The sequence below is a fragment of the Pongo pygmaeus genome, chromosome 7 (assembly GCF_028885625.2).
Source record: "Pongo pygmaeus isolate AG05252 chromosome 7, NHGRI_mPonPyg2-v2.0_pri, whole genome shotgun sequence".
Classification (NCBI taxonomy): Eukaryota; Metazoa; Chordata; class Mammalia; order Primates; family Hominidae; genus Pongo; species Pongo pygmaeus.
This window is the reverse complement of record NC_072380.2, coordinates 114,729,671-114,756,430: the sequence shown is the minus strand read 5'-3', so window position 1 is coordinate 114,756,430 and position 26,760 is coordinate 114,729,671. Positions and strand designations below refer to the sequence as shown.

Below are 26,760 nucleotides of genomic sequence, written 5' to 3'. Positions count from 1 at the left end.
TCATGTCAGATCTCTTAAAAGTTAGATCACTTCTATTAAACACTTTCTGTTAATGGACAAATGGTGCTACCAGAGCTTTTGGAAATAGAACTGCTGGTGGAGGAGGAAAAATCTTCCTGTAGAATTTTTCGATGGGATGGACTCATACAAATATGTGCATCAACACAGATTTGAAATGACTTAAAAAGAAAAAAACATATTCTGAGATTTATATTTTCTGATATATTATAGATTAAGTATTGTTGGTTTCCAAGAGTTCTCAGCTCAGATTTAAAGTCACATCCTAGCAAGTGTCTCACATGTAATAAATGAGTTAAATAAAAATATGTGTTGCATATCTGAGCTGTGGCAGGAGTACACTCATAAGCTTCTGATTCTTTACAGCTCCAGTCAGTCTCAATCATCCTACATCATCAGGAATCCACAGCAGAGGCGCATCAGCCAATCACAGCCTGTTCGAGGCAGAGATGAAGAACAGGATGATATTGTTTCAGCAGATGTGGAAGAGGTGATTTTAATTGTGGTAGATTTAAAAAGCTTTTATTTTGTGAGAAAAGAAGAGTAGTCAGTAGAAATTACATTAATAGTAGCTTGAGACTACTGTATGCATTTGCATCCAGTTTGTAGATGTTTGTTATATATTCTCATTTGTAGTTATACATAGTAAAATTATTTTAATAATTTGTGACTTACTGGATATTAGGAAATTGGACACAAACTTGTCTTTAAGGAGTAAGAGGAGATATTCTCAGTGTTAACAGCAAAGATATTCTGGTTTTTTTTTTTTTTTTTTTTGAGACAGAGTCTCGCTCTGTCACTCAAGCTGGAGTGCAATGGCGTGATCTCGGCTCACTGCAACCTCCGCCTCCCAGGTTCAAGTGATTCTCCTGCCACAGCCTCCTGAGTAGCTGGGATTACAGGCGCGCACCACCACACCCATCTAATTTTTGTATTTTTTAGTAGAGACGGGGTTTCACCATGTTGGTCAGGCTGGTCTCAAACTCCTGACCTCGTAATCCGCCTGCCTCAATCTCCCTAAGTGCTGGGATTACAGGTGTGAGCCACTGTGCCTGGCCAAGATATTCTTAATGTTAGAAAAATTTAGTAGTTTTGTACAATGTATTTGAAAGAGGATACTACATATTTGTGAGGTAAATTCTCTCCTCCCTGCCCCCAGTATAATTTTTATACTTCTGAGCGTTCTGTACATTCTCAGTAATAAACTTTGGGATCTCTGGATATAATTTTTTTTATTTTTTTGAGATGGAGTCTTGCTCTGTCCCCAGGCTGGAATGCAGTGGTGCAATCTTGCCTCACTACAACCCTCACCTCCCAGGTTCAAGCGATTCTCCTGCCTCCGCCTCCTGAGTAGCTGAGACTACAGGCACACACCATGCCCAGCTAATTTTTATAGTTTTAATAGAGTCGGGGGTCTCACCATGTTGGCCAGGATGGTCTTGATCTCTTGACCTTGTGATCCGCCCATCTCCGTCTTGGCCTCCCAGAGTGTTGGAATTACAGGCGTGAGCCACTGTGCCCAGCCAGGATATAATTTTTGATAGCAAATTGTCACTAACAAATGAAGATTTTCAAAACTGCTTGATATATGATTTCAAATTCTCTATAGTTAGGGATCTTTGCATTTTAGTTAACTAGCTTTGATTGTCTACAAATAAGATTCTGGATTTAGGTTGAGGTGGTGGAGGGTGTGGCTGGAGAAGAGGATCATCATGATGAACAGGAAGAACATGGGGAAGAAAATGCTGAGGCAGAGGGACAACATGATGAGCATGATGAAGACGGTATGCAGGTTATTTGAGAAATTACTCAGTATGAGTAAATCAGGTACTTTTAAAGGCAGATATTAAATACAGAGAGGCACCTCATTTGAATGTATAGTGAAATGGTCAACTTATTTTCTGCCAAGGGTTTCTGTAGCATCTATTTAGAAAATTTAGGCGCTATATATAATACATATATAAAATAGTTTCCCTTTTTTCTTTTTGTTTAAGTCAGTTTCTTAAAAGACTTTTAAAAACTAAAATAATCATAGTCGTATTACGAAACATTTGGAAATTAGAGAAAAGGAAAATAAATCACCCATAATTACACACAGATGCTAATAACTTGTATATTTACTTTCAGTCCTCCCCTGCACTGCCCTGATGCACTAGTCTGTTGACTACCGTAATTTCCCTAGCCATTCTTCTAAGGTTGAGTAGTTACTTAGTCTTATTTTAGTAGTTATCCCTTCTCTTTCACACCATTCCCCTTCTCCCCAACTCCTACCCCCTATGCCTTCTTAGTTCCCACCCTTATGATATTCTGGCTTATCAGACCCTGTTTTAAACCATAGTGAGTTTGTGCTTTTTTCTTATTTCAATGTATGTTTTAGGGAGTGATATGGAGCTGGACTTGTTAGCAGCAGCTGAAACAGAAAGTGATAGTGAAAGTAACCACAGCAACCAAGATAATGCTAGTGGGCGCAGAAGCGTTGTCACTGCAGCAACTGCTGGTTCAGAAGCAGGTATGTTGCCTTATCCCAACTACCTTCTTGCTCATGCTAAGGCTGTGTGTGTGTATTCAGCATGGATTGGGTCATACTTTGTGTGATACACGCAAGGGTAGCTAAGCATTTTTATAACTTCATCCTTGTTCTCTGGATATTAGAAAAGAAAGTATTATTTTAATAACTCTTTCTCCAGCTTTTCTGGTTATTAAATAATGAATGAATTTTAAAGTTTATTTAAAAGATTTTTATTTTCTTGTCTTTTTTTTTTAAATTGGGTCTCATTCTGTCACCAGGCTGGATGTTCCAGTGGTGCAGTCAGAGCTCTTTGCAGCCTTGACCTCCTGAGCTCCTACCTCAGCCCGCTGAGTAGCTGGGTCTACTAGGTGCAAGCCACCACATCGGACTAATTTTTTTTTTTAAGAGATGGGATCTTGCTGTGTTGCCCAGGCTGGTCTTGAGCTCCTGAGCTCAAGCAGTCGTCCCACCTCAGCCTCCTCAATTGTTGGGATTATAGGCATGTGCCACCACACCCAGCTAAAAGTTATTTATTCAGGAGGCTGAGGCATACGAATAGCTTGAACCCAGGAGGCAGAGGCTGCAGTGAGCCGAGATGGTGCCACTGCACTCCTGCCTAAGCCACAGAGCTGGGCTTAAAAGTTATTTTCTAATAAAAACTATTTTATGGTGGGTTTTGTGGATTATTGAATACAATCTGGCATTCTGTTTAATATGTATGTTTTCCTGAATGAGGGGGTACATTGTAATTTTAATTATTAAACTCACAATGTTTTTGGTTTTAAAAATAAAAATTTTAGGAGCAAGCAGTGTTCCTGCCTTCTTTTCTGAAGATGATTCTCAATCGAATGACTCAAGTGATTCTGATAGCAGTAGTAGTCAGAGTGATGACATAGAACAGGAGACCTTTATGCTTGATGAGCCATTAGAAAGAACCACAAATAGCTCCCATGCCAATGGTGCTGCCCAAGCTCCCCGTTCAATGCAGTGGGCTGTCCGCAACACCCAGCATCAGCGAGCAGCCAGTACAGCCCCTTCCAGTACATCTACACCAGCAGGCAAGTCTGAAAACTTGGTATTGCTAAGAATACTTAGATGGATTTTTAAAATTATGCATGTTCATCTGGGGATAAAATTAGTTTTATGATAGTTCCTCATTGTTTTGTTGAGTTTCAAATATAAAAAATATGCACATATGATTATAGCAGGGTTTCCCAGTCTTTGCATTATTGCATCTTTGGGCTGGATAATTGTGGGAGGCTAGCTTATGCATTGTGGGATGTTAGGCAGCATCCCTAGCCTACACCCACTAGATGCCAGTGAAACCCCTCTCACCCTTCTTCCCCTCCCCTTGGCTCCCACAGTTGTGATAACCAAGAATGTCTGCAGATACTGCCAAATGTGTAGCCCCTTTGGCGGGGGGAGGTGGTGTGGGGATCAGATTTCCCCTGGTTGAGAACTTCATATAATTTTTGTCCCCTCCATACTCCTCTCCCCAAAATAGTGTGGTTTAGGCAAAGTTTTTTGCTTGGCTACCACAATTGACCATTTAGATTTACGTAAGTATATATAATCCCAGAGAAACACAATTAGCAACTGACATTAGCTCATTGTGGTTGTCCTTTTTCCTTATAGCAAGTTCAGCGGGTTTGATTTATATTGATCCTTCAAACTTACGCCGGAGTGGTACCATCAGTACAAGTGCTGCAGCTGCAGCAGCTGCTTTGGAAGCTAGCAACGCCAGCAGTTACCTAACATCTGCAAGCAGTTTAGCCAGGGCTTACAGCATTGTCATTAGACAAATCTCGGACTTGATGGGCCTTATTCCTAAGTATAATCACCTAGTATACTCTCAGATTCCAGCAGCTGTGAAATTGACTTACCAAGATGCAGTAAACTTACAGGTATGAAACCACTGAAAAGTTTCCCATTCTAGTATATTTTTTTGGCTGTCAATTATGAGAATTCCAGTATTAGGGGAATTAAATGTTACAAATGTTTACATGTTGACATACTGCTGCTGTATCAAATTTAGCTCTATTTGGATAGTTTTAACTATTTTAGTTTGGTCTTCATAGAACTATGTAGAAGAAAAGCTTATTCCCACTTGGAACTGGATGGTCAGTATTATGGATTCTACTGAAGCTCAATTACGTTATGGTTCTGCATTAGCATCTGCTGGTGATCCTGGACATCCAAATCATCCTCTTCACGCTTCTCAGAATTCAGCGAGAAGAGAGAGGATGACTGCGCGAGAAGAAGCTAGCTTACGAACACTTGAAGGCAGACGGTATGAAATTCTTCATACATACAGAACGTCCCCAACTTAAAATGGATCCTCAACTTAACAATTTTTTTGTTTTGTTTTGTTTTTTTGAGACAGAGTCTCACACTCTCGCCCAGGCTGGAGTACAGTGGTGCCATCTTGGCCCACTGCAAGCTCCGCCTCCTGGGTTCACGCCATTCTCCTGCCCCAGCCTCCTGAGTAGCTGGGACTACAGGCACCTGCCACCCACGCCTGGCTAATTTTTTGTTTTCTTAGTAGAGACGGGGTTTCACTGTGTTAGCCAGGATGGTCTTGATCTCCTGACCTTGTGATCCGCCCGCCCTGGCCTCCCAAAGTGCTGGGATTACAGGCGTGAGCCACCGCGCCCGACCCCCAACTTACATTTTTTTTTTTACTTTATGATGGGTTTATTGGGGATATTAAATGCATTTAGATTTTATGCATTTATGATGAGTTTATCAGGACATAACCACATCTTCAGTCGAGGAGTATCTATACTTGCATGTTTAGATAGAATCTTTGTATCCTAGAAGGTTAAAGCTTTTTAGTTGCTATTATGTAAGACCTCATCTTACTGTGAGGGCAGAAAGAAATGACTTGCTTGCATTACTTAAATTGTTGAGGCAGAATAGGCTAGTTATCATCCAAGCTGTTTTTAAAAATCCATTCATATCATAGGAATCTGATACTAAAGCCTTTTTATTTTTGAAGTTATTGGTCTGTATCTTTGTCTCATTATCCCCAAGACCTCCCCCTCTCCTCTTAGAAAGTTATTTTGACTATGATTGGTTATGAATGTACTTTGTACTCAGGAGGGGGAAAGTATGTGTGATTACCAGTGCTGCTCTTTTTTTCTCAAATCACATTTCTTTTTTTCTGCCTCCCCTAGCCTGTTGAGTTATAATTAAAATATATATCTATGTATTTGTTATGTTCTTTCTATTCAGTTATAAAGTGACCTTTTTCAGGAATAGGTATCAGCTCAAATATTGAACATCAGAGCAATAGCAGTAATATAGTAAAAGTGCCTCCTCATACCTAAAGTCAAAATCCAAGGATTTGGTTCTATCTCTACCTCAGGATAAACAACTTTGTTACTCCAGGCAGATCATAAAGTGAGGAAAGACAAAGGTCTAAGAGATTACTTAGAAAGACAGTGATAGGCATCTACAGTAGAGGTAATAGTTACTAAAGTAGGGCAGTGAAGACCAAAAGGAGGGGAGAGAAGCATTGAAATAAAAAACAGAATTTAGGGCCTTGTTGAGGGATTAAGTAGCAGGGGCATCATTTATATTTAAACCTTGATCCTGAATAACTAATAGGAAAATTAAAGAGAAAAACCTAAGAGTAGTGTAATGGACAAACTTGCTTTTGAACATGTGAGAACTGGGGGAAAAAAAATTGTAGAAATGTCAAGTGTGCAGAATTGAATGCTTGGCAAAGATAGCTGTACTAAAGATAGAGATTTGAGAGGTAGCAGCTTTCCTGTCCTAGGAAGGCTGCTTCACAAAGACGAAAGCTTTATCTTTGTTAGGCTGTAGTCGTTACCCCAGAGAACACAGAATTCTGATAGTGGATCTTGATTGGTGGCAGTGTTCTCTCTCCCTTCTCTCTGTCAGCTTTAATATAATGATTCACATATCACATATAATTCACCCATTTAAAGTGTCCAGTTCCATAGTTTTTCAGCCCTTCATCATAATGAATTTTGGAATATTTTAATCCTCTCTACAGAAAACCTATTAGCAGTCATTCTTCATTTTCCCCTACTTCCCCCCCCTTCCCCTTCCTAAGCAACTGTTAATCTGTTTTCCCTCTCAATAGATTCTGGATATTTCCTGTAAATGGAATCATATAGTATGTGGTCTTTTGTGACTGGGTTCTTTAATTTAGCATAATGATTTTCAGGTTCATCTATATTTAGCATACATCAGTACTTCATTCTTTTTCATTTCCTAGTAATATTTCATTGTATGAGCATACTATATTTTGTTTATCCATTCATCACTTGGACATTTGGGTTATTTTCACCTTTCCACTATTACGCATAATACTCATATGAACTGTTGTGTATAGATTTTTGTGTAGATGTGTGTTTTCAGTTCTCTTGAATATATACCTAGTTATGGAATTGCTGGGTCATATGGTAACTCTATTTGTAACTCTTTGAAGAACTGGCAATACTGTTTTCCAAAAAGGAAGACAGTCTCAGTAGCAGTGTATGTATGAGAGTTTTAGTTTTTCTACATCTTCACCAGCACTTATTATCTGTCTTTTGTTATAACCATCCCAGTGGGTGTGACCTAGTATGTTTGATTTGCATTTCCCTAATGGTCAGTGATGTTGATCATCTTTTCATGGGCTAACTGGCCACTCATATATCTTCTTTGGAGAAATGTCTTATTCGGATCCTCCCGCCGCCACCACCTCCCCCCCACCCCCATCTTTTTTTTTTTTTTTTTTTAAACGGAGTTTCACTCTTGTTGTCCAGGATGGATTGCAGTGGTGTGATCTTGGGTCACTGCAACCTCTGCCTCCCGGGCTCAAGTGATTCTCTTGCCTCAGCCTCCTGAGTAGCTGGGATTACAGGCACCCGCCACAATGCTAATTTTTTTGTATTTTTAGTAGAGATGGGGTTTCGCCATATTGGCCAGGCTGGTCTTGAACCCTGACCTCAGGTGATCCACCCACCTTGGCCTCCCAAAGTGCTGGGATTACAGGTATGAGCCGCTGCGCCCGACCTTGCCCATTTTTTAAATTGGCTTGTCTTTTAAAATTGAGGTGTATGAGTTCTTTGTTCTGCATGTAAGCCCATTATCAAGTATATAATTTGGGAAGATTTTGTCCCATTCTCTGGGATATCTTTTCACTTTCTTGGTGGTATCCTTGAAAGTACAATTTTAATTTTCATAAATTCCAATGTATATCTGGGTGTTTGTTTGTTTTTTGAGACAGGGTCTCGCTCTGTTGCCCAGGCCAGAGTGCAGTGGCGTGATCTCGGCTCACTGCAGCCTCCACCTCCCAGTTTCAAGCAGTTCTCCTGCCTCAGCCTCCCAGCTACCTGGGATTACAGGCGCCCGCCACCATGCCCAGCTAATTTTTGTATTTTTAGTAGAGACAGGGTTTCACCATGTTGCCCAGGATATCTGTGTTTTCTTTAGTTGCTTGTGCTTTTGGTGTCATTTTAATGAAGTGATTCTCAAAGTATGGTCCCTAGAACAGCACTATCAGCCTCACCTAAGAGCTATTTAGAAATGCAAATTCTGGGGCTTTACCCCAGACCTACTAAAACTCTGGGGATTAGACCAGAGGTCTGTTTTAATAAGCCCTCCAGTTGACTTTGATGGACCCTGAAGTTTGAGAATCACTCTCTTCAGGGGAAGAGTTCATTTTGCCATTCCAAAGGATACTGGAATTCCTTTTCTATACAAAGTATAAGACTGTAAATCATGCACAGTGGTTATATTTCTAAAGCTGAGCAGCAGGCTTAACTACTTTGTATTTATGAATATTCTCAGCTCCTAATTTTGCATATTTATGATAGTAGTAAATTTCACATTTATGTTCTTCTAATAAACATTTTCATTTCTTTCCGTTCTTATAGACGTGCCACCTTGCTTAGCGCCCGTCAAGGAATGATGTCTGCACGAGGAGACTTCCTAAATTATGCTCTGTCTCTAATGCGGTCTCATAATGATGAGCATTCTGATGTTCTTCCAGTTTTGGATGTTTGCTCATTGAAGCATGTGGCATATGTTTTTCAAGCACTTATATACTGGATTAAGGCAATGAATCAGCAGACAACATTGGATACACCTCAACTAGAACGCAAAAGGTATCCATTCTTGCCATGAGGTTGATTTAAGAAATACTTGCTTGGTATGGTCTCCTTTAGTACATTGTCAACATTTGGAGTAAGGAGAATAGCATTGCAAAAGAGAACTAGCACAGGACCATTTCATATAGGAAAGTGGGCTTGAATTTATCCAACCTTTCCCCATTGCCACTCTTCACTTAAAATAGGAAACCTAAGAATCTGGTTAAACTTCATGCTTGAGATAGTTTGGCCTGGCCTGATTATCATCTTCATATTTTCCTTTTTTTTAAAAAAAAAAAAAAAAGAGACAGGGTCTGACTCTGTCGCCCAGGCTGGAATGTGATGATGCGATCAAAGCTCACTGCAACCTTGAATTCATGGGCTCAAGTGATCTTCCTGCCTCAGCCTTCTAAGTAGATAGGACTCACAGGCGTATGCTACCATGCCTGGCTAATTTCTTAATGTCTTGGAGAGACAGTGTCTCATGATGTTCCCCAGGCTGGTCTTCAACTCCTGGCCTAAGTGATCCCCCTGCCTTAGCCTCCCAAAGTGTTGGGATTACAGGCATGAGTTACCATGCCCAGCCCATGTTTTCTGTTAGAGTTTGTATAGGTACTCGTTATTTCTTAGGTGATTTGCTTTTTCTTCTATTGAGTCCATTTTGTAGTAATAGTACATAAACCTGTTCGCTCTACCATTTCCCAGATTCTGAAAATGTTTGAAATTGGTTAGATACATTAGCGACCTTTTTAGTGTGTTTTTGCTTGTATTTCCCCTGACTTTTGCTCCTGTTCATATTATACAAATACTTCACGTAAAATGACTCACTTGTCTTTTTAAAGGACGCGAGAACTCTTGGAACTGGGTATTGATAATGAAGATTCAGAACATGAAAATGATGATGACACCAATCAAAGTTAGTGCACAGAAAATCTGCTAATCTACTTCAAGAAATGGCTGCCTCAGTAGTTCCCCTTCAAGCTTTTTAACTTCATTATTTTCTGTCTGGGTGGGAATTTCTCTTTTCTTCTCTATGTCTCATTTCTTACATTTTCTGTCCATTTTTGCTTACACATTCTTGCGTTATACATTTCAAAATTAAGGATGTATTAAAGAAATGTTTTAAACTTTCCAACAATATTTTTTCTTCTATCTTTTCTTGTATTTGTCTTAGTATTATGTTTATCTTTACTCTTAATATACTCTTATTACATTTAATAAAATCTTAGCAAAACCTTTGTTAATATTGATGCAAAATAGATTTAGTCAAGAAAAATGAGAATTACCAGTTAAAGCTCCCAAATATCAGAACGCTAGCAATTAATACAGTGAAAAGAGAAAATATCCCAATTCCAGACTTTTCTCCAAAAGTTTTAATATCACACTTTGGGGTCTAGTGGAGTTTATTTGTGGGTTGCAGTTATTTCAAATGGGGCTAAATAATGCATTCTCCAGTTTCTTATTATCAACTAGTACTTTTATTCAGCCTATGGAAAGACAATTGGCCTAACTGCTGTTTTTCGAGAACCCAGCCATAGCTCATTGCCGTTTATATGCAAACAAGGCACTGCCAAAGTTTTATTCTATTAAGTAGAATTGGTGCTAGTGTGCTGACTTACTATTGAGATATGTAAATTGCTCAGACATTACTCTGCTTAGCAAATGCTCAGGTTTCAGTTCCTGATCATCTCTTCTGTTTGGATTTGTCAGTGAGTTGGGTCCTGAGTATACTCATGAATCTAACTGTATTTGGGTAGTGGGTATCTCAAAAGATAAAGAGGAGGATATGGGAAACCTCTGTCCAATGCAAAATGGCACAATATTGTTAAATGCTGATTTTTATTTTGCATTTTTTATTGTAACATACACATAACGTAAAATTTGCACATAACATAAAACTTACATTGTAACCATATTAAACTGTTATATTTACTTTAAAAAATACCAAAATTTTGGACCATGAACTTGTTTTTGTGTGGCATTAAAATTTTATAAAAGAGGTAGTAGGAATTTTGGATTGAGCAGATTAAAGGTCTGTTACCCTAATCCAGTAATTAAATAATTTTCCTAAAAAACAAAACATTTTATCTTTTTATGTTTAGGTGCTACTTTGAATGATAAGGATGATGACTCTCTTCCTGCAGAAACTGGCCAAAACCATCCATTTTTCCGACGTTCAGACTCCATGACATTCCTTGGGTGTATACCCCCAAATCCATTTGAAGTGCCTCTGGCTGAAGCCATCCCCTTGGCTGATCAGCCACATCTGTTGCAGGTGAATTAAACAAGTTAGACTTAAGGTTTCTTTCTAATTGAGTTGATTTTCTTTAAAGCATTCAATGTAACTAGAATTTTTCTGTTAAAATTCCAGCCAAATGCTAGAAAGGAGGATCTTTTTGGCCGTCCAAGTCAGGGTCTTTATTCTTCATCTGCCAGTAGTGGGAAATGTTTAATGGAGGTTACAGTGGATAGAAACTGTCTAGAGGTAAGACAGTAAAAGTTTTTTGCAATATAACATTTATTAAGGACAACTTGTTCCAGCATATAGATTTTTAGAAATGCATTAATTCAGAATATTATATTTTCTGAAATGAAGTGTCAGAAATTCCTGCCTTGTGGTATAATGTAGGAAGAATTCCAACACTGTCATTAACTTGCTGTCAGATCACTTCATCCATAAAATACCAGCCTCCTTATGTGCTTTGTCTGTTTCACAGAGCTGACTGCTGTATGTGGCTGAAAATTTGAATTTTTCATATATAATAAAAATATATAGATGAGCATGTATAATTTTGGCTACAACTTTTACTTGCTGAACTAATTTTAATCAAGACTGTAGATAAATAAGATAGCATTAATAATGATACCTAATATTTGTTGACTAATTCTGTTTCCTGAGCATTGGTCTCCATCTTTATAACTGTGTTTGTTAGAATGCATTATCACCCTGATTTTTTGGGTAAGAATTGAGTCTTGAAGAGAGTAAGTAAATTTCATGTGGGAATGTCTGTGTCACACAACTAGTTAAGTGGTAGATCTAGTTTTCAGATATAGATCCGATTTGGGAGCCTAAAATTATACTCTTCTGTTTGTCCACTGAAAAAGTAGTAAAACATTAAAAAGCAGGTTTAGAAGACATGTAGTTGAATAGCATATTTTTTATTATCTCAGTGATAAAAAGGAGAATGCAGTACTGAAAACATTAAAAATATATGAGACTTAAGTACCACCAGTATTATAAAGATTTCTTTAAAAGTTCTCTGAAGTTCCAAGGCAAGAAGTGAATTTATTTATTTATTTATTTATTTTATTTTATTTTATTTTCTGAGACAGAGTCTAGCTCTGTCACCCAGGCTGGAGTGCAGTGGCACAATCTCGGCTCACTGCAACCTCTTCCTCCTGGGTTCAAGCGATTCTCCTGCCTCAGTCTCCCAAGTAGCTGGGATTACAAGTGCCCGGCCCCACGCATGGGTAATTATTTTGTATTTTTAGTAGAGACAGGGTTTTGCTTTGTTGGCCAGGCTGGTTTCCAAGTCCTCACCTCAAGTGATCCAGCCACTTCAGCCTCCCAGAATGCTAGGATTACAGGCGTGAGCCACCGTGCTCAGGCCAAGAAGTGAATTTAAGGGTTGGGGGGGGAAAGGCTGGTTGTAGTGGCTTATGCCTGTAATCCCAGCGCTTTGGGAGGCTGAGGTGGGTGGATCACTTAAGGTCAGGAGTTCAAGACCATACTGGCCAACATAGCCAAACCCCGTCTCTACTAAAATTACAAAAAATTAGCTGGACGTGGTGGCAGGCACCTGTAATCCCAGCTACTCTGGAGGCTGAGGCAGGAGAATCACTTGAACCCAGGAGATGGAGGTTGCAGTGAGCCAAGACCACGCCACTACACTCCAGCCTGGGCAACAGAGCAAGACTCTGTCTAAAAAAAAAGTAGTTATCTGAGGTTGGTTTGGTAAATGCATTGGAATTGGTGGTCAGCCAGGGCCATCAGACAAAAGGACCATTGAAGCTCCAGAAAGGGAAAAAAACTTGCATATGATTCCTATATTACTAAGTTGAGGATAAAATCTAACTAGTTTTTTTTCATTTCATTTGTAACTTTTAAATGTAAATATTCATAGATTCTTCCAACAAAAATGTCTTATGCTGCCAATCTGAAAAATGTAATGAACATGCAAAACCGGCAAAAAAAAGAAGGGGAAGAACAGCCCGTGCTGCCAGAAGAAGCTGAGAGTTCAAAACCAGGGCCATCTGCTCATGATCTTGCTGCACAATTAAAAAGTAGCTTACTAGCAGAAATAGGACTTACTGAAAGTGAAGGGCCACCTCTCACATCTTTCAGGTATTTGCTAAGACCCTTTGTTTTTATTGTTCAGTACAGCGTTAAAAATACATATCCATGTCTAGTTACTATTTATAGACTTGCTATTAGCAGCTCAGCTAAGGGGAAACTGAAAAACTAGAAAGAGTAGAACTTTCTAGATTTGTGATTCACACTTATCTGTGCTCCTTTTCCAAGTTTGTAATTCTCTTACAAGAGGTAGGTTCTTTGTTTATCTAATAAAAATTTGTTAGTATATACTGTGGCTCAGTATGATTTGTTGACTCTGTTTTTTGGTTACATGGCATAATAATTTTTTTGCTTAGATTGGAGTTAAAAAGCTAGTTTGAAAATAAGATACACTGTATATACATTGTCTAATAACCATGTAAGACGGGAGAATTGTGGACTTGGGTGGCCCAAGCTTCCTAGAAGCAATATGGATTGAATTGAGATGGTTAGAATGTGCAGAAACAGACTGGAGAGAATTAGAGGTAGGGAGGCCAGCTAAAAAGCTGTTTGTTATTATTAATAATTTCAGTTAGTTGGGGGAAGGATGCTGAGGCAGAATGTTGACTTTAGAAAGGACATCATGGAAAGGAAGAGAAACTTAAGATGGACTTGAGCACTTTGAAGGAAGAGGAGGAAGAAAAATTAAAATCTGCTCTAAGTCAGGGCATTAGGGAAAGAGATGGTACTACTGAAAAGAAATGAGGAGAACTGTCATTGTGGTGAAGAAGCCATATTAAGTTTTAACCATGCTGAGTTTGAATCGAGCATCGTTGATGTGGACATATTTATTTAACAAATGGAAATTCTGGTTCTTGGTGAAAGTTTGAACTAGAGGTGGATCTGGGATTCACCTAAATGGAGATGGACATTGGACTTTAAGGAGAGGAGGTAAAATGAAAGACGAAGACAAGACATAGCCCAGGGATTTATCTGTATGTAGAATATAGAAGGAATAAGGGAGGAAAAATAAGTTCTGTCGGGAACAAGTAGCTATGGAAAAGTTCTCTGTTAGGACACAGTTTGAAGAAGTTAAGACCTCAGAATATTTTTTAAAAAAAGTAAGTTACTACCATTGAACAAAAACCAATCAGCCTTTGAAATTGGCTAAATTATTTCCTCCCCCCACCCCTTCCCTTAAACTTCTTACAGGCCACAGTGTAGCTTTATGGGAATGGTTATTTCCCATGATATGCTGCTAGGACGTTGGCGCCTTTCTTTAGAACTGTTCGGCAGGGTATTCATGGAAGATGTTGGAGCAGAACCTGGATCAGTATGTATTTTGTGCACTTTAAATTCTGTTCTGCCTGATAAGCATGTATTTCAGGGAATAATCTGTCATGCATTTTTTTTTTTTTTTTAAGATCCTAACTGAATTGGGTGGTTTTGAGGTAAAAGAATCAAAATTCCGTAGAGAAATGGAAAAACTGAGAAACCAGCAGTCAAGAGATTTATCACTAGAGGTAAAGGTATTTAGATTTTCTTATACTGTACCTGTAGTATGCTATTTATATAAATTTTAAAACATGCAAAATAACTATAGCTTTGCTTAGGGATATGTACTTATAATTAAAAATTTAAAGAAAATAAAAAGAAATGTTAACTACCAAATTTATTTTTTCTTTTTGGTGTGTGTGTGTGTGTGTGTGTGTGTGTGTGGTTTCTTTTTATTTTTTTCTTATTGTAACCACCAAATTTAGAATAGTGGTTTTCTCTGGCAGTTTGGTTCCCTAGCATCCTCTATGAATTTTTTTGTTTTAGTTTTTAAGTATCATTATGCAGGCATTGATTTAAACATTTTTTGATGTATTTCATTCCATTGAGATTATTATTCATATTGATGCTCAGATTGTGTCTTGAGTCAATTTTGATTCCTGAGTCCTTTTGACATGGCCCCAATAATTTTTGATAAACTTTCTTACTTTCTGGTATGTTTCATCTTGGGCATTTCCTGTCACAGACCTTAAATCAGCCATTTCTTAAAGTAGCCTTGATTCCTTTTAGTAGGAAATTGTGTTATGAGATTACAGTCTGCTCTAAGGTTGCATATTGCTACTGGGTTGATCGTGGTTTCTAGGCCTTTTTAATTGATAACAGTTTGGCAATGCATTTTATTTTGTTCTTTTTAAAAAATCAAATAATGAATTAATATTGATACTCCCAATTCAAATTCAAGATTTAGGACCACAGGGTTGTTTTTGTCATGTTTGCTTCTTAGATTTCTTTTTTTTTTTTTGAGACGGAGTCTTGCTTTGTCGCCCTGGCCAGAGCATAGTGGCATGATCTTGGCTCACTGCAACCTCCACCTCCCGGGTTCAGGCGACTCTCCTGCTTCAGCCTCCCGAGTAGCTGGGATCACAGGTGCTGCCACCATGCCTGGCTAATTTTTGTATTTTTAATAGAGACAGGGTTTCACCATGTTGGCCAGGCTGGTCTCAAACTCCTGACCTCAAGTGACCCACCTGCCTTGGCCTCCCAAAGTGCTGGGATTACAAGTGTGAGCCACCACACCTGGCCTTGCTTGTTAGATCTTAAGTCTTTATCTCCTTTCTTTCAAAGTGAATAGCCAACTTCCCAACAACATTAATCAAATTACTCATTTGTTTTAATGCCACAACATACACAGTAGCAGTCTTAGAATTACATCACTGGAATCTGAGGTGGAAGGATGGCTTGAGTCCAGGAATTCGAGGACAGCCTGGGCAACATAGTGTGAGAGACTCTGTCTCTTACAAAGAACTATAACATCAGCGCTACCACTAACAAAATGATTATTCAAAATAATTGAAGATTTATTTGTGGATGTTTGTCCTTAGGTCATATGCAGTTAGAGATACACAGTTAAATTAGGTTTGTTTTAAAGTCACTTGAAGTAATTCTTTGTAGGTTTTGCTACCACCTCTATATAATTAGGGCCTTTTGTTTCATTTTGCTTTCAGATTTTAGGGATTCCTTTTTCCTCTTTTGGTTTTATTTTGTAATCAATGTAAAATATCTACAGTGTGGCAGAGTGAACTCTACAAAAGAATGGATGTAAGTCCATTCTTGTCTCTTTTACCATTTTTTCAAGTTTATTTCCTTCCCTCCCTTTTAAAACATATAAGCATATGTATGTGTTAATTACATACCTCCTCCCACCTCCCCAAACATACATACATTTTATTCCATCTTACTTTTCTCACTTAATAGTATATCCCAGAGAAAATAAGAGATGTTCTGCCTTCCTTTTATAGCTGCTTAATGTACTGCACTTTAATGGTTGTTATCGCAGTTTTTGCAGCTAATCCCTTACAGACTAGGTATTTGGGCTTGTTTCCAGTCTTTTGCTATTAAAGATAGTGTGATGAATGGCCTGGTGTTTTTTTTGCTAGTGTGTCCCTGAGATAGATACTTAGACATGGAATTGCTGGGTCAAAGAGCATGTGCATATAATTTTGCTAGACAATGACAAATACTTCTGCATAACAGTTGCATAATTTTGCATTTTCACCATCAATGTGAGAATGCCTGATTCCTCAGTCTTACCAGCAGTTGTTAAATTTCTAGATTTTTGCTAATCTAATAGGTAAGAAATAGCACCTCAGTATAGTTTTAATTTGAATTTATCTTATTTTGGGCAAAGTTAAACATTATTTCATATATTTAGGATAGTTATATTTAACTCAGTTGATATGCCCATTTTTTTTCTAAGTTGGCTTTCTCTCAGATTTCAGAGGCTTTTTATGTAGCTGTAGGTGATAGACACACTCATTAATGAATACATATCTTTGTGAGAAAAGGTGCAAACAATTTTTCCAGTTTGGTTAATTCCCCTCCAGCCTCCCACCCACTTAGCTTGTCATCAAGGAATTCATCTGTTTTTTCTCTAGTATTTTCTTTTTAACATCTCTGATCATTTGGTATTCTGGTGTATCCCCAAATTGAACAAGATTATTGTTTTCCAATAGACCTTTGAAAGAAAGTGTTAGAATTGAATTAAATTCTATTGTCCTGATTTAGTTTGCAAGACATTCTTGTGTGCTTTAAAGTATTGTATTTTGCAATGGATAAGCTTCTGAGAACTCCAATTACTTTGCAGTTTTTTAAACTCAAGGAAAGGCTAAAACTAGATTTTCAGATTGTACATAGAAAAATTCAAGCTACTTTCCAACGTTGAATTTACTACTTTTCGACTTCTTGTTATGTTTTAATAGGTTGATCGGGATCGAGATCTTCTCATTCAGCAGACTATGAGGCAGCTTAACAATCACTTTGGTCGAAGATGTGCTACTACACCAATGGCTGTACACAGAGTAAAAGTCACATTTAAGGATGAGCCAGGAGAGGGCAGTGGTGTAGCACGAAGTTTTTATACAGCCATTGCACAAGCATTTTTGTCAAATGAAAAATTGCCAAATCTAGAGTGTATCCAAAATGCCAACAAAGGCACCCACACAAGTAAGTACTCTACAAATAACAAGCATCATAAAAATTCTTTCCTTGTTGCTCAAACCAACAGTGGTAATCATGGTTTATATATGTGTGAGTGCATAAATTTGCATTTTTACATAATTTTATTCTAGATTGATTTAATCTTGTTTAAACTATTCTAATTGACAACAATTTGCTATTTTACGGACACATTTATTTTGATAAATGTTTGTGATTGTACTAGTTTTTCATCTCAATTGTTATATGTTGCAGGTGGGTAAGAGGTTGTAAAATACATAGTGATATAAAAATTCACCGAGCAAATTGCAGCATTTCCTCCACTTCAGTATTTAACCCACAGGGATATTTGAGAAGAAAATGCTATTCTAAGAGCAGTGCTGTTCACATTACGATTTCCAAACTTGCTCCTGGTCCCCAGTGAGATAAGGACTTTGCAACCAAATGCAAATGAACTGTGTCACTAAGCTCACTGTTTAGCAAGACTTAAAAAAAAAAATCCTGGTGCAAGCTTATTACCTCACTGAGGATCAGCACTTTGGGTTTAGGACTCTTAGCTAAGTTTTAAGATTACAAGGATCAAATTTTAAAATTTGTGAAAATTACAAAAGCCTTAGATTCACATCAAGTAGGAGCAGAAGATTATCAGACTTGTAGATGGATGGAGACTGACTGAGCTGTAGAAAGGATTGAGGGTGAAAAAATGAGTGAGAGTTCCTCAGCTTTTCATCAGTTTCACCATTTCACTTTCTATAATGTTATAATGAAAAGAAATTAGGAGATGTGAATGAGGAAACTCGAGGAAACTGGGAAATCTTAACATTTCAAAACTATCTTTTTTGTACACTTATAGGAAACCATACTCTGGCTTGGGCTTAGGAATTTAAAAATAGTAATAGGTAATATTCTGGTGGCCTTTAATGCTTTCATGCCAAAAACTAAGAACAGAGGATATTTAAATGAGTCTAGTCATGTAAGAAATTTCAGCATTATTTATAGTGACACTATCATAACCTTACTTGCTATATATTATTTCACAGCTTTGACATGACAAGGGAGAAAATTGATTAACAAATATTGCGTGAACATCTATTTCGTGCCGGGTATATTCTACACAATCACCTCTAACCCTGGAAACCCATAGGGAGACAAAGGCGTTAACAACACAGATGCTAGGGAAGGATAATCTTTAGCTGTCGTGTTTTCTTACGTTTGTCTCATTTCTTTGCATTGACTTTGAAATTTAACGTAGTTGAATTTGCATTCGTCTAAATACAGCATATTTCTTATTTTCTTCTAGGTTTAATGCAGAGATTAAGGAACCGAGGAGAGAGAGATCGGGAAAGGGAGAGAGAAAGGGAAATGAGGAGGAGTAGTGGTTTGCGAGCAGGTTCTCGGAGGGACCGGGATAGGTAAATTTTGTATCTTTGATTCAATACCACCTTTTTGGATGAATTAGAGATAGGCCTGTAAATGAAAGAATCTTAATTATGGATTATTTTTTAGAAAAGTAAAGTTTTAATTTTGAACATATGTATAGTAACTAAGAATAGTCTGTTAATAAAATACAATAACTAAGAATAGTCTATTAACTAATAAAGTTCTGCTTTAAAAACCCAGAGGCAGTTGAAATTCTCTTTTATCTGACTCAAGTTCCTGTTTGAATTTTTTTACCCATATCATTCTCTCCTAAGTTTATCTTAAAAAGTCTTAATTTTTCAGGCCACGTGCGGTGGCTCATGCCTGTAATCCCAGCACTTTGGGAGGCCGAGATGGGTGGATTATCTGAGGTCAGGAGTTCAAGACCAGCCTGACCAACATGGTGAAACCCTGTCTGTCCTAAAAACACAAAATTAGCCAGGTGTGGTGGCGCATGCCGGTAATCCCAGCTACTTGGGAGGCTGAGGCAGGAGAATCCTTTGAGCCGGAAGGCAGAGGTTGCAGTGAGCTGAGATCGTGCTATTGCATAGCATTCCAGCCTGGGAAACGAGCAAAACTCTGTCTGGCAAAAAAAAAATTAATTTTGGCAGATTGTGCTGTGTAGAATCTTTGAAGTTTTCCCGTTAGGATGGATTGCATTTTACTTTTGACTAAAATTTCCAGAATTGTGTGTGGACTTTTGATATCTGGTATGTTACGGTCCTACTCCCTTACAATAAAATTTTTAAATTAAGTAAAAAAATCTAGATAATCTTTATTTCCTAACCATCATCTGTTTTGGCACTCTACCACCTTGGTACCATAACTGAACAACCTATGTGTTCTGGTTTTCTAACTTTTTTACTAGTTGTGCTAATATTTTTACTTGTTAGTCAAAGGAAATGAAGTCATAATCGTTTTCCTTCTCTTACAGAGACTTTAGAAGACAGCTTTCCATCGACACTAGGCCCTTTAGACCAGCCTCTGAAGGAAATCCTAGCGACGATCCTGATCCTCTGCCAGCACATCGGCAGGCACTTGGAGAGAGGCTTTATCCTCGTGTACAAGCAATGCAACCAGTGTGTACTGTGTACTTAGTTACCCCTTAACTGGCTGTGTTATTTTTTTGCTTTTGAATTAAAGATGGTGTTTAAAAAAAATTGTCAGCTACTGGCAAAACCACATGATTGTGAGGACTCTTTTTAGCTCTGTAGTAAGAAGGAAGCTCAGGAGGGAATAAGGCAGTGTTTACTGAAGGGTAGCTGTATAGCTTGAATTTATTTTTTCCTCCACCCACCTTATGTTGGGACACTGTCTCCATTCTACCTTCCTTGCATGCTAAATAATTTGCTGTGCATTATATTTATTGTATCTTCATTTGAACAAATTATTACTACTTTTGGAGCAGATTTATCTGTTAGCAAGCTGTAGTTGGAACACAATGCTGATTAGTATTGCAGGAAGAATTTTATTTTGAATGTTCTATCAAGAGTTTTTCTTTATATGATATGAAACACACAAATTCGTTATGTTTTTTGTCTTTATGCATAACTGTATGTACACATTTTATAGTGAAAGAATAACAGAAAACTATTATTTCTTCCAGCAAGTCCTCAGCCTTAAACATAGGTATCTTTTTCTCTACCCTACCCCCTTCTTTTTTTCTACCCTAAATAAAAGATATTTCTGGCTCTCTGATGAAGAAAAAAAATATGGAAATTGAGTATATGTATGTTTAACTCAGAGATATAAAAAAACCTAAAAAGAAAACTTGTCATACAAATATTATAAGTAGCTTTAACAAGATGTAGTAGTGCATGGACTGTTTATTCCCTGCCAAGTTTCTCTATAATTGATCTTCCAGTTTCATAAAAGACCTTACTGGTTCTGAAATTTTGTATTTGTTACCCAAGTTTCTTATTATTTTTTAAATAAAAGATTGTAGATGTAATTAGACAGGTTTTAGAGAGTAGTCAAGTAACATTTGTTCATCATTTACAGGCATTTGCAAGTAAAATCACTGGCATGTTGTTGGAATTATCCCCAGCTCAGCTGCTTCTCCTTCTAGCAAGTGAAGATTCTCTGAGAGCAAGAGTGGATGAGGCCATGGAACTGATTATTGCACATGGACGGTAATGTGTACAATTGGGAAGGCATTTCAGTTTAAACATCAGCTACTTATTTTCAGTATGTGGGTGCCATCATATCTTAAAATTTATGTCATAAAGTATAAGACTTTAAATGCATTTTTATTTATTTTTTAAATGTATTTTTAAATGATAGCTTAAATTCCATGAATGAGACAGCTTAGTTTCTTCTCATGTATTAGAAAGGTAGGGTTTTAATAGTTACCTAGGTTATTTGGAAATTACTTGAAAGAAAGTACATCTCAAATTCACTTACCAGAATACCCTCCTGGCAGAGGTCATATTATACACTGTGTTCTTGCCATAACCATGAAATTTCTTTTAGGCTTCTTGATTTGTCTTAAAAATTCATGCAAGTTTTTGGTTTCTATTCTGTAAAGTATGAATTTAATATAAAATCTAAAAAATATCTAACAGATTACATATCCCTTTTTCCAAGATGACAAGTAAAAGTGACTTAGGAAGATAAGGCCGGGCGCGGTGGCTCTCGCCTGTAATCCCAGCACTTTGGGAGGCTGAGGTGGGCAGATTACCTGAGGTTAGGAGTTCAAGACCAGCCTGGCCAACATGGCAAAACCCTATCTCTACTAAAAAAAAGTTAAAGATGGCTGGGCACCGTGGCTCATGCCTGTGATCTCAGCCCTTTGGGAGGCCAAAGCGGGTGGATCACTAGGTCAGGAATTCGAGACCAGCCTGACCAACATGATGAAACCCCGTCTCTACGAGAAATAGAAAAATTAGCCAGGCACGATGGTGGGTGCCTGTAATCCCAGCTACTCGGGAGGATGAGGCAAGAGAATAGCTTGAACCCAGGAGAGTGGAGCTTGCAGTGAGCCAAGACCATGCCATTGCACTCCAGCCTGGGCGACAGAGCAAGACTCCGTCTCAAAAAATAAATAAGTAAATAAATAAATAAATAAGCTGGGTGTGGTGGTGAGCACCTGTAATCCCAGCTACTCGGGAGGCTGAGGCAGGGAGAATTGCTTAAAACCGGGAGACAGAGGTTGCAGTGAGCTGAGATTGCGCCACTGCACTCCAGCCTGTGATAGAGCAAGACTCTGTCTCAAAAAAAAAAAAAGGGAAGATAGGTCACATTTATGCTGTAGTTTCTATCCTGGGGCTAATCTGATATCCATTTTGAAGCTTTGAAGTGTTTATTATTTTAGATGAAAATTTGTATTTTTTTCTTCCTAATCATGACTTTGAGTTAGGAATTTAGATTAGATACACTCCTACAGATGTATAAGCTGGTAGGCTGGGCACTAGCCCAGTAGTGGCTAAACAGCCACTTCCAGAGCCTTTTAATGGTCCAAGCCAAAGACTATTGAGAGAACTGTATTTTCTTTGCTGATGCTCTTACTTTTCTTCTCTGGATTTTATGTACTGTTCGTTTATTCCTCTGCCCTGTCTCTGGAGCTACAGCACACTGGTATAGCTTAGTCCATTATAGAAAAATCAAGAACAATGTACATTTTTGGTGAAAAGATTTTTGTGAATATATGTTAAGAGTTGCGTATTTAGTCATGTTTTCTGTTGAATGCAACCAATATACAATATTGGCGGCTTTCACTTGGCTTTCTGGAGTAAACAGTGAATTTATTGGTGTTCTAGAATCATTAAATTCACTAGAGAATTTGCTAGTGAATTTGGATTGCTTTCTGAACATTCTTCTGTTCTTCTGTAGTGCTCCCTCTGAGCATTGTAGAAGTGTTCCAGCACCCCTATGAAGACCACATTCATTTTGTCAGGGAGCCTTTAGTCCATTATCTTGAATCATACGTGAAGGATCTAGTGATACACTTTTTTAAAGATTTGTATTACCAACTTCTCTGCTCATGCTGCATTAGTACTAGCAGGTGCATTGGATATTTATTGACTCCAAAACTTGAATGTATTTTGTAAGTAAGTCCTTTTAAATTTAAATTATATGCTAAATTTTAGAAGTCTCCATTATCTGGAATGTGAAAGGCTTTTTGTTTTTAGGGAAAATGGAGCTGATAGTATCCTGGATCTTGGATTAGTAGACTCCTCAGAAAAGGTACAGGTAAGGAACATTTTATTCATGTGCTGATAATCACAGAACTTAAGTTACAAGGAAATTTAAATAAAGAGTATGAAAGCAGGATTTCTGAAGAAACTGTCTTTATAAATAAAATGAATGTTTACAGTAGAGAGACAGAAGCAAAGATAAATATATCAGTATTATGCATAGAGTCAAATAATAAGGTTAGCTTAATTAGGGCTCAGTGTAATCCCACCCATTGGTTGGCGTCCATTTGAGCACAGCTTGAATTAAGCTTTACTTGGAATAAGTAACAAATTGAAGAGCAGAGAGGGAAAGATGTATAGAATCCTAGGACTAATTTGCCAGGCGCGGTGGCTGACACCTGTAATCCCAGCCCTTTGGGAGGCCGAGGCAGGCGGATCATGAGGTCAGGAGTTCTAGGACTCCTGGGACTCATTCTTCAAAGAAGTAGCTGGTGCCAACATTGCAAAAACAAGTGACATATCATGCTATAGCATAAGGGAGGCTTTTTAGTTGGCATAGAAACAATTGCACATAGAAGGTGAGACTTCCAATTTGAACCTAAGTAGGTTGATTGCCTACTAAATTCATGTTAATTTACTAAGACTCAGAGTTTTCACAACTAATTCACAATGCCCAGGATACACTCTAAAATTACTGAGCCTACAAAGAACCAGGAAAGACTGGATCCACCTCTCAGGAGAAGAACCAATAGATGGCAACCACGAGATGACCCACTTGTTGGAATTATCAAAGTCTATCCCATGTTCTGCAAGATAATGGTGAACACTGGTGAATGGAAAGATAGAGGTTCTCAGCAGACACACAGGAACTTCAAAAGAGAACAAAGGGAAATTTTTAGAATTAAAAGTGCAATATCTGAAAGAAAAAAATTCACAGGGTGGGTCAATAGCTGAATGAAGGTGTTGGAGGAAAGTGTCAGTCAGCTTGAAGATAGATGGAAATTACCCTTTCTGAAGAACAGATAGAGAAAATATTTTAAAACAAAAGGAAAGTTTCAGGGAGACCTGTGGGACAACTTCAAAAGATCTAACATATATGTCACTGAAATACTCAGGGGAAGAGAAGAAATTGCTATAGAAAAAAATATTTGAAGAAATAAATCATGGCTGGGCACTTCCTAAATATGGTAAAACACATAGATTTCCAGATTCAAGAGTCAGTGAACTCAACAGAATAAACTGAAAGAAAACTATGTCCAGATACATTATAATCAAACTTCTGTAAAATAAAGAAATGTTGTTGAAAGCAGCCAAAGAATGGTTCTTTACCTATAGGGAAACAGTGATTTGAAAGAGTGGATTTCTCACTATAAAGTATGGAAGCCAAAAGTCAAGAAACTCATCAAAGTGATGACAGAATTCTGTATCCAGTGAAAAGACTTTTCAGGCAATAAAGTGAAAGAAGCTTACCCGAGTTTCATTAAATGACTTTATTTTAACAATAAATACTTTAACAGAGATGTTAAAGACCTAATAATACACAAGCTTTGTGTGTCACATTCTGAAAGGGCAAATTAAAAGTTCATTTACCTTTAATATTGTTATACACATATATTTAAATATTTATGTTGCTCTTCCTACCTGACTTCATTTGAATGATTTGAGAGAACATTTCATATGTTTTGTTTTTTCAGTGAATCTTGGGGCTTACTGTCTGATATTCTCTGTTAGCAGGAAAACCGAAAGCGCCATGGCTCTAGTCGAAGTGTAGTAGATATGGATTTAGATGATACAGATGATGGTGATGACAATGCCCCTTTGTTTTACCAACCTGGGAAAAGAGGATTTTATACTCCAAGGCCTGGCAAGAACACAGAAGCAAGGTTGAATTGTTTCAGAAACATTGGCAGGTAAAAGAGCTTTAATCTTGGGTTTGAATTTTTTTAAACATTTCAATTTATGAGATTTTCTAAAATATATTTGTTTTAAAATGTATGTAGGCTGGGTGCGGTGGCTCACACCTGTAATCTCAGCACTTTGGGAGACTGAACTGGGAGGATCACTTGAGCCCAGGAGTTGGAGACCTTCCTGGGCAACATGGCGAAACTCTGTCTTTACTAAAAATAAAAAAATATTAGCGGGCATGGTGCTGCATGCCTGTAGTCCCAGCTACTTGGGAGGCTGGGGTAGGAGGATGACCTGACTGTGCCACTGCACTTCAGCCTGGGTGACAGAATGAGACCCTGTCTCAAAAACAAAACATTCTCAGGCTGGTGTTCCTGTTTTTTTGTTTGTTTGTTTTTTTGTTTTTTGAAAAAGTGTATGTGCTGTACTTTATGCTGCATAGAAAGGAGGCTGTAGAGAATTTCTCAAAATATTAATATGTATTATGTGTGGGGGGGATATATGTATTCTAGAATTATTTAAATCTTATTTCTCTGTCTTTGTTTTTAGGATTCTTGGACTATGTCTGTTACAGAATGAACTATGTCCTATCACATTGAATAGACATGTAATTAAAGTATTGCTTGGTAGAAAAGTAAGTGATTTTGATGAACCTAATTGTATTCACAATTGCAAAAATTTTCTTTTATAAAATAAATGCTAGCATACTGTTTATAGCATTCATTTACTATTAAATCTTAAAGCATTACAGCCATTATAAATAACTTTAAAACATTTAATTATACAATTATGGTCAACAAAAATAAAATTAATAAATTAATGATGGAAAAAGACTATGGGGAGATGGCATAGCAGAGTAGATAACACAAGTGGGGCTGGGGGTCTCACAGACCTACGTCCTGTTGCAAACAAATATGCTGACATTTCTGCCATGTTTCCCCATTTATAAATTGGTAAGAAACACAACATCATAAGTACCTGGCAAATAGTAAGTGATCAGTAAATTGTATCCACTATTATTAGTTGTACCAGGTGTTAGAGAAGGTAGTGGTATTGAAAAGAGCCTTCCAGGCCAGGCACAGTGGCTCATGCCTGACACCTGTAATCCCAACACTTTGGGAGGCCAAGGCAGAAGCATCTCTTGATCCCAGGAATTTGAGACCAGCCTGGACAACGTAAGAGACTCTGACTCTACCGAAAATTTAAAAAGTTAACTGCGTGTGGTGGCATGCACCTGTGGTCCCAGCTATACTTGGGAGACTGAGATAGGAGGATCTGCTTGAGCCCAGGAGTTTGAGGCTTCGGTGAGGCATGATTGCACCACCGCACTCCAGCCTGGGTGACAGAGCAAGACCCTATCTCAAAAAACAAACACACACAAAAAAACAGAGCATTCTAACTTCAAAAATACATATAAGAGGTACATGGGGGTGGCCAAAGAATGTAAGAAGTACAACACAGCATGCTCAATATTGATCTCTGGATGATGGAATTAGCTTATCTTTATGTGTTTTGATAGTTTGATAGCCTGCACCTCCCTTTATGATGGCAGGAGGAAAAGAAAAACCGTTTGCTTTAAAATTAATGTACAATGCTAATTATGCAGCTTTTGATTTAAAACAAAACTACCCACATTTCTAAAAATATTTTAGAGAAATTACTTGACACAAAATAAATGGAATAGACTAAGTGCCCTGTTTTTTTTTTTTTGGTTTTTTTTTTTTTGAGACAGTCTCACTTTGTCACCCAGGCTGGAGTGCAGTGGCACAATCTCAGCTTACTGCAACCTCCACCTCCCAGGTTTAAGTGATTCTCATGAGTTAGCCTTCCGAGTAGCTGGGATTGAGTAAGTTCTTATTGTCGTCAATAGGTTCTTGGAAACTGCAACTCTAATTGAAATGAAACCAG

The 26,760-nt window shown here is 37.8% G+C and overlaps 1 protein-coding gene across 6 annotated transcripts in view; it reads left to right on the top strand.

Annotated features, from left to right (window-relative positions):
- The window catches only part of UBR5 (ubiquitin protein ligase E3 component n-recognin 5), a 152,441-nt gene that overhangs the window by 116,251 nt on the left and 9,430 nt on the right, over positions 1-26,760 (top strand). For 2 of the 6 annotated variants that reach the window (XM_054498353.2, XM_054498355.2), the window contains exons 35-54: positions 385-508; positions 1,691-1,802; positions 2,396-2,527; positions 3,328-3,585; positions 4,163-4,431; positions 4,606-4,817; positions 8,419-8,649; positions 9,474-9,547; positions 10,734-10,906; positions 11,003-11,116; positions 12,756-12,976; positions 14,117-14,237; positions 14,329-14,427; positions 17,158-17,401; positions 18,693-18,804; positions 19,746-19,890; positions 20,813-20,943; positions 22,942-23,002; positions 24,682-24,857; positions 25,402-25,486. In XM_054498353.2, the coding sequence (XP_054354328.2) occupies positions 385-508; positions 1,691-1,802; positions 2,396-2,527; positions 3,328-3,585; positions 4,163-4,431; positions 4,606-4,817; positions 8,419-8,649; positions 9,474-9,547; positions 10,734-10,906; positions 11,003-11,116; positions 12,756-12,976; positions 14,117-14,237; positions 14,329-14,427; positions 17,158-17,401; positions 18,693-18,804; positions 19,746-19,890; positions 20,813-20,943; positions 22,942-23,002; positions 24,682-24,857; positions 25,402-25,486 (3,094 nt within the window). Of the gene's footprint in view, positions 1-384; positions 509-1,690; positions 1,803-2,395; positions 2,528-3,327; positions 3,586-4,162; positions 4,432-4,605; positions 4,818-8,418; positions 8,650-9,473; positions 9,548-10,733; positions 10,907-11,002; positions 11,117-12,755; positions 12,977-14,116; positions 14,238-14,328; positions 14,434-17,157; positions 17,402-18,692; positions 18,805-19,745; positions 19,891-20,812; positions 20,944-22,941; positions 23,003-24,678; positions 24,858-25,401; positions 25,487-26,760 lie in introns of all 6 variants that reach the window. The other 4 variants (XM_063669004.1, XM_063669006.1, XM_054498352.2 and 1 more) reach the window with 3 other exon arrangements.